Source organism: Rousettus aegyptiacus, unplaced genomic scaffold (assembly GCF_014176215.1).
Source record: "Rousettus aegyptiacus isolate mRouAeg1 unplaced genomic scaffold, mRouAeg1.p scaffold_m13_p_8, whole genome shotgun sequence".
NCBI classification, from domain to species: Eukaryota; Metazoa; Chordata; class Mammalia; order Chiroptera; family Pteropodidae; genus Rousettus; species Rousettus aegyptiacus.
In genome coordinates, this window is record NW_023416311.1 from 71991948 (window position 1) to 72004582 (window position 12635).

General features: G+C 31.0%; 1 protein-coding gene across 9 annotated transcripts in view; it reads right to left on the minus strand.

Annotated features, from left to right (window-relative positions):
- Window positions 1–500: 500 nt before the first annotated feature.
- BDP1 (B double prime 1, subunit of RNA polymerase III transcription initiation factor IIIB) overlaps window positions 501–12635 on the minus strand; it is a 75864-nt gene continuing 63729 nt past the window's right edge. For 5 of the 9 annotated variants that reach the window (XM_036225407.1, XM_036225405.1, XM_036225408.1 and 2 more), the window contains exons 35-39: window positions 12206–12410; window positions 9744–9783; window positions 8863–9130; window positions 6414–6657; window positions 501–3225 (exon numbers count right to left, since the gene is read on the minus strand). In XM_036225407.1, the coding sequence (XP_036081300.1) occupies window positions 3094–3225; window positions 6414–6657; window positions 8863–9130; window positions 9744–9783; window positions 12206–12410 (889 nt within the window). In that variant the 3' untranslated portion in view covers window positions 501–3093. The remainder of the gene's footprint in view (window positions 3226–6413; window positions 6658–8862; window positions 9131–9743; window positions 9784–12205; window positions 12411–12635) is intronic. The other 4 variants (XR_004952410.1, XR_004952409.1, XM_036225404.1 and 1 more) reach the window with 4 other exon arrangements.

The following is a 12635-nucleotide window of genomic DNA, read 5'->3' on the forward strand; positions in this document are numbered from 1 at the left end:
ATAAGAAAAAAGATTACTTCTCCCAGTTATACACTCAGCCCTTAGTATCCACAGATTCCATCTCTGCAGATTCAACCAACCTCAGATTCAAGCAACTGTGAATGCAATATATTTGAAAAAAAAATTATGTTGTTGCTGATGTGTAGTACGTAGTTAGGCCTAAAATGGTTGCATTGTATTGAACATGTACAATTTTTCTTGTCATTACTCCCTAAGCAATATAGTATAACAACTATTTACATAGTATTTACTATGCATTAAAAATTATAAGTAATCTAGAAATGATTTAAAGTGTATAGGAGGATGTACATAGGTTATATGCAAATACTATGTGATTTTATATTAAGACTTGAGCATCTTCAAATATTGGTACCCGCAGGTGGTTCTGAAAGATTCCAAAGGATGAGTCTCATATGTTTTTAAGGAAGGAAGAAAGTAAGTAAAAGCTGTAGTTGAAAAATTATTAGTTTTGCTTAAATAACATTGAGGACACACGAAAATAATATAAAATAACTTTTATTTACATAATTTTTATCTATAGAACATAACTGCTTTCTTTAGAACAAGAAAAGTTACAAATGACAGATATTGCTTTTTAGTCACAGACTTCTTCAAGCAAGATAGTATACATGGTCACTTCTATTTCAAATAACATGGTGATAAACAGTGGATATTCATATTTTTATCTGTGCCTCAATCATTTACTAATAATTAAGCTTTTAAACCATCATGTTGATATTTGCTAAGATATAAGCATTTAGGAGGAAAAGTCAAGAAAAGACAAAGACCTCTGATCATCTCTCCTTTTAAGATTTATATAATACAAATTCTTCTCAACATCATCATTACATAAATTAGATTAAATACAGATGTGACAAAATCTTTCCACCTTGTAAGGTAAATACACTGATTATGTTTTTCTTTTCCCAAGATCAGTTTTAAGGATATAACAGTAGGGTCATTTAGCTGGATGACTTGATTCTCTAATACAATGAATGCCCAAAGATAAAATTATTCTTTATACAATAAGAAGTTACATCTTCCGTAAAATTAATTCACTGTAGATGAACAAGAGACAGACGTTAATGAAGTTAAAAAATATTATACAGGAACAAAACAATAGTTTAATTGTGGCAACCTAACATTCAAATTAACATTAATCAAATAAAAGAAACCTTTTTAGAATACGCGATCTTTAAAATTTTATAAAAACGGCATTAAAATAGCAATGTGATTTATGATTTACTACCATGATTTTTGTATTATGTTAATCACATGAAATAAATACATACCTATAGAGAATTTCTGCTCAGATTTATAGATCCTCCTTATGACAAAAAAATTAAACTGTAAATTTCAGTTTCTGTAAGGAAATGAAGAAGTGCTCTAATATCAATTGTTTTAATAAATTAGGATTACTGCTGTACTTCTTCCTGATTCATATCCTATTTTACTAATGAACTTGAAAACTGGCCACCATTTTTTTCTCTTACAGAAACACAATTATCTAGCCATTAAAATATTTCCCCAACTGAAACACTGATCCTTTCATAATATAATTAACACAGTTTTTAATTGTGAGGCACAACTTATAACTTCAATGACAAATATCTCATAGATAAAGACATCAGCACCGTAAGGTAAAAAAAAGTATTGTCTAATGTAGGGGTCAAACTAAAAGCTCAATCTGACCGTGCCCATCATTTAGGTATCACCTGTGGCTGTTTTCAACTGTAATGGCAAATAAAGTATTTATTGCCACAGAGGCCATCTGTCTCACAAACTCAAAAATATTTTGTGGAAAATGTTTCTGACTCCCAACCTACTATATTATCAACCCAGGAGGCTTTTCAAGTACAAGAATAAATCTCTGTGACAAGTTTAATTTGAACCACCAAAGATTTCCTTGGGTGGGTAACAGAATTACACATACAAATCACAATATCAAAAACAACTCTTAAATTCATATTGATAACTGACTTAATAAGTTCTTATTATCTTATTTTCTATTTTTAACATCACAATTATATTCTGTGCTTAAAGGCCTAAGTGTTCCTCAAGTAGAATTTAATAGAGGGAAAAGCTATCAAGATATTTTGCATTTTAAAAAAGGAATGTGTATGTATGAGTATGTATATGTCTGTGTTAAAAGAGAAAGAGTTTTGTATGGAAATGTGTCTCTTAAATGAAGTTAAGGGTTTTTTTCCCATACAAATAAATCCTGAGATTATTATCCAAGAAATAAGAAAAAAATTTCACAGTACAAAATCAATATACTAAACTATGAGAAAAAGTATTCAAAACACATACACTATCCAAATGCTTTCAGTTATATCAATTTAAATATCTTTAAAATTAAAGAGGGAAAGGAGACAAATTTGTTAATGCCTTCTTTACCTATAATTTGAGGGATGAAATAATTAAAACTGAATATTCTTTTAAATAAAAAATTTAAAAATAAATAGCTTCTTGATGTTTTATCTTTATAAATAATAAGTTTAAATACTAGTTCTTCAATTAGGACTAATGTTACATCAACATGAAATAGAAAAATACATATTTTTCACTCAAACAGCTGATAGAAAAGTTTTTAACTTTTACTAACTTTTTCTAAAGTGGAGTTTCACAATTTGCTTTCATATACTTTAAAGGCAACTGAAAAGGCCTTAACCATCAAAAACAAAATCCAAACAAATAGAAAAAAACCCTCACAAAAGTAGATCACTAAATGTTAAATACAATCCATCTCCAAATGTATCGGCACTATGATTTATAAAGACATTTATCCACACACAACGTTCCAAAATGTCCACCTGTGTTCAGCACAAGAAGAGTCAAAATGTAAACAAGAGTTGCTATTTCTGTCTGAGAAAGCAGTCTTAATTGCTTGTATCTCCAAAATGCTGAATTAGCCAGAATGAAAGGAATCTCAGTAATATTTTCCACTGATTATAAAAGCTTCAAACCAAGCTCATTAAATAACTGAAATCGACCTAAAAAAAAAATAGACAGTGATGCTTTTTTCTTAATACTGTTTTGTTAATATAATCTACTCTGGAAATCCTGGACTTAACAAAGGAAAGAAAAAAGACCTTATTTTGTTTCATCTACTTCGATGAAGATATCACTAAAGAAGTATTCAGAGACTGTGGTTGGCTCCTCTTCAAGTACCTGGTTTTGAACATTTCTACATTCTTCTTTCGGGAAGGAACAATCACAAGAAACCTAAAAAGGTAATAAAAATAAGTGTGCAATATAACATTTATAAATTTGGTAACATTTATAAATTTGGTGGTGGCAGTCTAAATTGATATCTGTCTGAGAAGCAACATAGCCTAAATATTAAGAGCTTTAAATATGTTCATACCCAATAATTTCATTTCTGTGCTATTATAGTAAGGAAATACTCCTAAACATAATAAGTTTTATAAATAAGAAAACCTTTGTAGCATTAGTTACAATAATAAAATTGGAATAAACAAATATATACTAGACATGATCAGGTTAATTACACATACAAATTAGGTATATATATATGATCTATTACATCACCTAAATTTCCATGAAATTTTAATAAAACAATACATGAAAACATTAATAACAAATATAAAAAGACAGACCCATGAGACAGAACAGTACCCAAAGGAAACATTATAAATGAAAACAATCCTATCAAAAATTAGCACACATAAATCTTCAAAAAAAATTAAGATAGCACGGTATTGGCACAGGAACAGACACACATATGTATCAATGAAACAGAAGATTAGAAATAGCCCCAACACACATGTATCTGATGAAAGTGACGTTTCAAAAAGAAAATGAGAAAAGTTGGATTATTCAGTAAATGATGTTGGACAACTCAGTACAACCATCTCAGAAAAAAAAAGTCAGACCTGTACCTCACCAAAATAAATTACAGGTAAATCAAAAGATTAAAATTCAAAATATTTTTAAGAAATCTACTATAAAATACTATGGGAACATTTTTATAACCCTGGAGTAGGAGTGTCTTTTTAAATGGCACGAAAGCCAGAAGCCATAAAAGAAAAGGTTGGTATGTTCATCTAAGTAAAAATAAAAAACTGGTCCATACAAAATTAAAGACAAATGACATACAGGGAAAAAATATTTGCAACCTAGATTAAAAAGGGTTTTCTTTAATGAGTTTCTATAAATCAATATGAAAAAAGATAATAACCCAATTTTTTAAAAAATCCAATGATATGAAAAGATAGTTCACAGAAAAAGTATAAATGATTCAAATACATTGACATAGCATATAAAAAGGAATAACCGAAATGCCTACCAATGTGAGACCAGTATCACTTAATGGTACATCCTTAATAGTACATCCAAACAATGAAATATTATGTCATCATTAAAAATAAAGATGGTGCTCTTGGACACGCCTGTACACAAATATTCACAGCAGCTTTATTCACAATAACCAAAAATTCAAAACAACTCAGATGTCCTTCAATGGGTAATGGATAAACAAAACTGGTACATCGATACTATGGAATACTATTCAGCAATAAAAAGAAATAAACCATACAATTCTCTAGGGAACTATGTTGAGTGAAAAGAAGCCAATTCTGAATGTATGATTCCATTTACACAACTGTATATAAAACGCCATCTACATCACTTTCTTGGAATGACAAATTTAATGGGAGAACAGGTTGCCAGAAGTGAAGGAGATATTGGGGATGAGAGGGAAGTGGGGGTGTCTACAGAAGCGCAACACAAAGGATCCCATGGTGACAGAACTGTTCTGTATCTTTACTGTAGCAATGTCAGTAACCTGATTGTGATGTTGTTCCATAGGTTTACAAGATACTACCATTGGGGAAAACTGTATAAAGGATGCAGCACAAGGATTTCTCTGAATTGTTTCTAACAATTGCATGCGAATCTACAATGATCTCAAAATAAAGTTTAATATAAATTTAAAAAGAAAAAAAGCAAGAGAGAGAAGCAGGAAGCTCTTTGTCTACTGTTCTGCAAAGATCTCTGAAACATACTCTCAGATGAAAAAGCATGGAAGAGAATAGTATGCTTGTTATTGATACGTAAAAAAGAAGAAAAATGTTTGTATTTGTGTATACATAACATATGTCTGGAAAAGTAAACCAAAGACTGATAATACTATAAACCTGTGGAAAGGAAGAACTAGGAAGCTAAAAAACGGATGTGGGAAGCTTTTTACTGTAAACTCTTTTTTATAGATTATGAATTTTAAAATGTAGAATATATTATTCAAAAACTAACAATTTGAGAATAACATTTAGCTTAGATTCTTGCCTCACACTATATACCAAAGTCAATAACTATGAACAGAATGAATTTTAAAACTGATTACTAAAAATTTTATGCTTCTGGAGAAAAACTTCATAATCATAAAAGCAATTTAAGAAATTACAAAGAAAAAAGTAATAAATTAGACTAAACATTTAAAATGCATGCATATCACAAAATCTCCAAAATTTTAAAAAGTAAATAAACTTAGAAAAATGACTTGAAGCAAAAAAAGAAAGGCATTTTTTTAACAAAGATCTCATACAAATTAGCAAGAAAACACAAAATCAGCAAAAGATAGGAACAAAAAAGGAAAAAACCAAGTCTCTAATAACTAAAGAAATGCAAATTTAACAAATAAAAATGACATATCTACCCTCTACCATTATACCAAACAAGAAAAGATTTACTTTGAAGAGTTAATATCTAATGCTGGCAAGGATGTGATTAAAGTGGCACTGCAACACAGCTAGTAATTACAACACTGTCCTCCAAAGTAAGCTAGCAATAATAACAGACTCATAAAATATTGGTCTCAGAAGATAATACTAAAACATAATTTAAATATTTTTAAAATTCTAAAAATAAATTTTAAAAGAGTTCTCCTTCAAGTCTCATGCTACCCAATAGAGGGTCACCAGCCTTTTCTTTGTTAAGCTCATAAGCCTCCCCAATATTATTCTTAAGTTTTTGAAACAGGTTCACAGATTTTTCCATACCGGTACTTTTTACACAGACAGCTTCAGAATGCAGAGAAATAAAACATGCAAACTAATTCTAATTTTATTGTTCCTTGAATTCTTATGGGGGTCAGGCCATTTCTCCTAAAGCAGGTCCTGCTTTGTTTTGCTTCCAGGTCAAAAGGGTCTTTGCTTCATAGAAATGGCAATTAAGTGTCATATCACTTAAGGGTAGTTCAATGGCTTTGTACTAAACTAGTTGTAACTTTCTAATTCAACACTATTTTCTTCCAGCATGGTGAGCTATGATGGAGAGGACATGGATAGTTGCTCTGCAATAATTCCTGACATCCAAATGCCATGTTCTTTCTAGTTGAGTCTCATATCTAACCCCTTCTATAACAAATAATAAAATAACTAGTTATCACATACCTGAGCTGAACTGTCAATATTCTCAGAATGAGTATTAACAACACTTGGAGATGGAAGTAGATCAGAGGACTCTTGAAATTTTTTATGGCTTGCATAGGGTAGACCAGATCTTTTCAAATTCTGTCTTGATACAGATAAAAGAGGTTTTACGCGTTTCTTACTATGAACTGGAATAGGTTCATCAGACTCCAAAGTATTCTTTGAGCATATCAAAGACAAAAACCCCAGGGGTCTTCTGCCAGGTCTAGAAATGCAAACATAAAGATAATCAAAAATATCCAAGGAAGACACTTCTTTTTTAAAAATTATTAGTTTTTAAAATTACAGTCAACATACCATGTTTCAGGTGTTACAGCATAGTCATTACACATTTATATAACTTACAAAGTGATCTCCACAATAAGTCTAGTACCCACCTGACACCATACAGTTATTACAATATTGACTCTATTCTCTATGCTACACTTTACATTCCTATGACTATTTTGTACCTGTCAATGTGTACTTCTTAATCTCATCCCCTTTTTTACCACCCCCCAACTCCCCTCTCATCTGACAACCATCAGTTTGTTCTCTGTATCTGTGAGTCTCTTTCTGTTTTGTCTATTCATTTATTTTGTTCTTCGGATTCCATAGAGAGGTGAAATTATATATGGTATTTGTCTTTCTCTGTCTTACTTCATCTAGTATAATACCCTCTAGGTCCATCCATGTTGTCACAAATGGTAGATTCCATTTTTTATGGCCAAGAAATATTCCATTGAATACATGTACCACATCTTTATCCAAACATCTATCAATAGACACTTAGGTTGCTTCCATATCTTGGCTATTGTAAATAATGCTGCAATGAACATAGGGATGCATCTATCTTTTCAAATTAGTGTTTTGAATTTCTTCGAATAAATACCCAGAAACAGAATTGCTGGTTCACAAAGTAGTTCTATTTTTAATTTTTTAAGGAACCACCATACTGTTTTCCATAGTGGCTACACAAACAGTACACAACGGTTCCCTTTTAGGAAGACACATTCTTAAAACCAATTTCTCTCCATTAACCCTAAAATGGCACGCATGATGTCACATTATTGGTATCAGCACATGTACTAAATACTGATACCACTATGCCATGACATATATTTGTGATCTAAGTCAAAGCTTACACTAAAGCAGTACTTCTCAAGCTTAAAAGTGCACAGAGATCACAGGGAAGCTTATTAAAATGATGATTCTGACTGGGTGTGAGTGGGGCCTGCATTCTATAACAAGTTCTTAATGATGTCCATGCTGTTGCTCCAAGGACTTTGAATGGCAAGGTTCTAAAGCAGAGTTCAGTAAACTATGGTCTATAGATTAAATGCAATCCATCCCGATTCCATAAACAGGTTTCATTGGAATACAACCATTCTCATCTGTTTAAATATGATTGCTTCTGCACAAAAAAATGCAGTGTTGAGTAGTTCCAACGGAGACATACGGGCCAAAAAATCTAAAATATGATCTTTCACCAAAACATTTGCGGACTGTTGTTCTAAAACACTGCTTCCCAAACAGTTTTAACCCAAAACTCCATGATGTTTCCCTCGTTGTATTTTTAGCGCATCTTTAGACCAAAAAAGATATTGCTGAGCTTTATTTTCAGTAATTTATATAATAAAAACAGGTTTATTAAATATGCTTTTCCAAGGTACACATGTCCTTGCCCTACTTTCCTCTGAGTGGAGGTTAGTGCATGTTCTCCCCTTCTTAAATCACCAACACCATGTTAATGATTTAAATGTTGCTAACAATAATTATCTATAACCCAGAGGCTTGCTTCTGGAATATGAGGAAAATGATGTGCGAGAAGCTGGCTTTGGGCTCAAATTCCACATTTACTCTAATAGAAAGAAAGCCATGGTTTACCTCTTTGGTATGCCACAAGGGAGAAAAATGCACATATTAATTGGGACTTCAATAAAACAACATCCAGGGCTACTTCTGAATATTAGCCCTATGTCAAACTATCTACATCTGCACTGGCAGCTACTGTATGGGAGAATAAATAATTACCAAAATAATATCCATGGACAATCTGAAAAGGAAAGTATACATTACTAAATTCTAAAGATATTCAATCTAAAAAGTCAAAGTTTCAGTACTTAAAGTTAAGCTCTTATATGGAATGTGTATTTATCTGGAACAGTCCTACAGAAGTGTCGGCCATTATTCTATTTCTCCACCTTTACATTAACAACAGAGAGAAATGTTTCTAAAATGTCATCCTTAGTACCGAATAAGTTATTTTATATATATATATTATATTTTATATGTACATATACACACTATATTATATATACACACACATATATATACATGTGTGTGTATATATATATATGTCCCACATAGGTTATATTCATCTACTGAGAGAGAAATAGATAGAGAAACATTAAAGATTTTCTCATGATACCTGGAGAGAGGAGTTTTTGAAGATGAAGTGATGCTATCCATCTGTTCAGCCTTAGAAGCTGCACAAGTTCTTTCTTCCGTATCAGACATAATCATCTCATCCTGAGGTAACTGAGGTGTATTCTTTTCTATATGTGTATCTATTATTTTATCAAGAGATTTAGATCCTATACTCTGAAGAATTGGTGCAAGTTGCTCTTTCTGAGGTTCTGAAGTTATATGTGTGCTTTCTGAGGTAGGGAAGATATCTTGTCCCTTGTAAGACTTCCCTTAAAAAAAAAAAAAAAAGAAAATGAATGATAAGCACACAAACCAAAATTAACACATCCAATTGTACTGCAATATTTGAAGGAAAAAGCCCACAATACTATCATAAACATGCCCTAATAACAGGAAGTTAAATTATAAAAAAGTTACCTAGACCCTTAAAAATATTATAACCGCTTAAAAGCTATAACAGCTTCTGCATTCAGATACAAAATAGTTATATCAGTATATTTTCACCTAAAAAATCTTTCTCTATAAATATTTCTTCAACTAACAAAATGAAAGAGTGATCACTTTCTAATTTCAGGGTACCACTAAGGACCTATAAAAACTCCTTTACACCCAGCGTTCTATTTCCTAAAATGTAGCTATTGAGCTTTTATAGGAAATCTTGTTGACATATAGTGTTCTATTAATTACAGGAAGAAAGTAGCATCTATGGCTCCCAAAGTGCTAAATCCAAGATGTCAGCAAGGAAGAAAAATAATAATAAAAGCATGATTCTTAGAGAAAAGTGAACAAGATTCTACTTCAATCCCAAATTTAAACAAAATGCATAAAAATTATCAAGGGTACTCAGGAAAATGTAATCACATGAAAATGTACTTCACTCACCTCTTTCCTCAAAAACCTTTATTAATTCCTTTGAACATACCTGTTTTAAGGAAATTTACAAAAAAAAAATTAGAAATTCATTTATCTAATAAAATTAATTTTATTTCCTTTCTTTTTTAAGTAAAGAAAACATGTATTTTCCAGGAAGCTCTGGGGTCAGACATGTCTTACGGGAATTCTACCAAACATTTATAGAAAAGACATTGTTACCATTATTTAAACTATTTTAGAACAAAAGACAGAAAGCTTCCAAATACCTTTTATAAATCAAGCCTAAAACTGATACCAACTGAACAGTCTCACACCAGTACAAAAAATATCAAATGAAATACTAAAGGCATAACTTAGCAGTACATCAAAAGACTAATATATCATGATCCAGTAGAGTTTGATTCAGGAATGCAAAATGATTCAATATTATAAAATCTACCAATATAATTCAATAGATCTGAAAAGAAAATTGCCTTCTATTTCCAGGAAAAGTGTACAATAATATTCATTCTTGAAAAAACTTAAAATTGGCTAGACAGACATTTTCTTAAAACCATAAAATATAACTACTGTAAACCAAAAGCCAGCAACCCACTTCAAAAACACTAGAAATATTCCCATTAAAGTCAAGAGTAAGACTATTTTCTGACATTTTTTTGAGTTACATTAGTCAATATAATTAGAAAAAAAGAAATAAAAGGTATAAAAACAAGAAGAGAAAAATTAAAATTTTTGCATATGATTGTTTAAATAAACCAAGACAATCAACTGAAGAATTACTGCACATGAGGAAAATTCAGTAAGCTCTCTAGATAGAAAAGAAATGACAATAGCAACAACAAAAAAAACATAAAGTTCATATAATAAACTAATAAGAAATGTACCAGATTTATATAAAGAACAGCTTAAAATACCACTGAGACACACAGAAGACTTAGACAAATGGAAAGACACACCATGTTTTTGGATAATAAAATTCAACCTCACAATTATGGCACCAATTTTCCCTATGTTAGTCTGTCAAGTAGTATGCTCCTAATACAAATACCAACAGGATTTTTTTTTTAAGTTCAGGAGCTAATTCTAAAATTGATATGACCTTTAGAACATATAAGCAATTAGGAGAAATTTCAAAAGAGAAGAAAATTGTATGGGGGGTGAGACTATCAAAGACATTAAAGTATTTAAAAGCTACAATTAAAACAATGCAATACTGACTCCAGAATAAATAGGTAAATTAGTGTAGGAGAAATTAAAGTTCAGAAATATACCCAAATACATATGGGAATTTAATATCTGATAAAACTGAAGTTTTAAATGCATGAGGAAAAGTTGAATTATTCAATAAATGGTACTAGGACAACTACATAGGCATCTGGGGAAAATTAAGTTGGTTCTACTCTTCCTAACACCAAAATATATTATAAACAAAGCAGTAATGCCATCTAGAAGAATTTATATTAAATCTCGATGCAGATTTTCAATGTATAACATCACCAGAAGCCATACATACAAAGACTGATAAATCTGATCACAGGAAAACAAAAAAATGTTTGCATGTCTATCTGAATGCAGTACATGTGCATACTAGAATTTAAAATTATAACTAACATTTCTAAGCAATTTTTAGTTAAAATATGAAAACAAGGTTTAGAAAACAAAATCACAAATAAGCCCAGCAGACATTATACTTTTTGTATATATATTTAGTCACACTGATGTGTATCATTTTTTAAATGATATATTAAAAACTGATGACCTAATTTACATATAGTAATGTACTATGATCTTTTTTCCATGTCATTAAATGTTTTTAAAACAAAACAATGTCTGCATGGAATGCTAATAAATTGTTGAAACTGGGAGATTAGTACATAGGGATACATTATACTACCTCTTTAAATGTTTGAAAATGTTCATATTAAAAAGTTAACAAAGCATGAGAAAATCACATAAAGTAGAGCCAAAAGACAAATAACCAACTGGGAAAAAAATATTTGCAACTCACATTACATACATACAGGATAAGACCAGAGACAGAAACGAGCCAAATAAATCGAGGGCCTCAGAGGTTCTGGTTTTATTCCTTGTAGCAATGAGAAGCTTTAAGCATTACGGTAATGGTGGTGGTGATATTACTATCACCATTTTATACAACAGGACACTCAATCAGAGAGGTAAAGTATCTTGCATAAGGGCCCACAGCAGTTAAGTGGTACAGGCCAAGATCCAGATTTGTATGATGTGTTCAGTCTTATTTTTAGCTAATGACATAGAGCTGGGAATGAGTTTCCTGATTAATGTCCATCAATTTCACCAAGAACAGGTAGAAGTAGAAATATAAAAAGTTTAACCTGGATTATCTATGGTGAAAAGTGCCAGTACTAGCTTTATATAAAGAATCTAAAGGAAATCCCAGAAAATAGATCTGTTGTAATATATCCATCTTACTTGCTAAATGAGTCTCTTACCTCAGAGATGTATTTTTGACAATTTTCTCTTGAAGTGAGTGAACTTTTTTTGGCAGAAGGACCATGGTCACTTCCGTCAAGCCTACAATGAAATCTCTTCCTAGATATAAGATCCAAATTAGCAGGAGGCTTTTCAGAATCATCTCTTCCAGAATTAGATAAACACACAGCATCCTGACCAACTGAAGTTACTGGAAAACTCGTACTGCATAGAAAATACATACATATTAAATCAGTAGATTAGAAGTTACCTAATGAGGTTAAAGATTCACTTATTCCAATGAATACTACCAAAAAAACTGAAAGTAACATATACATGGCCATGGCCACAAAAAATGTTAGTTTTGACCTCCATTCATACTTAAAGACTCACAATTTCCCTAATACTGAATTAAATCTGAAGTATAAAAAATGTTTTCCTTGTTTGCAA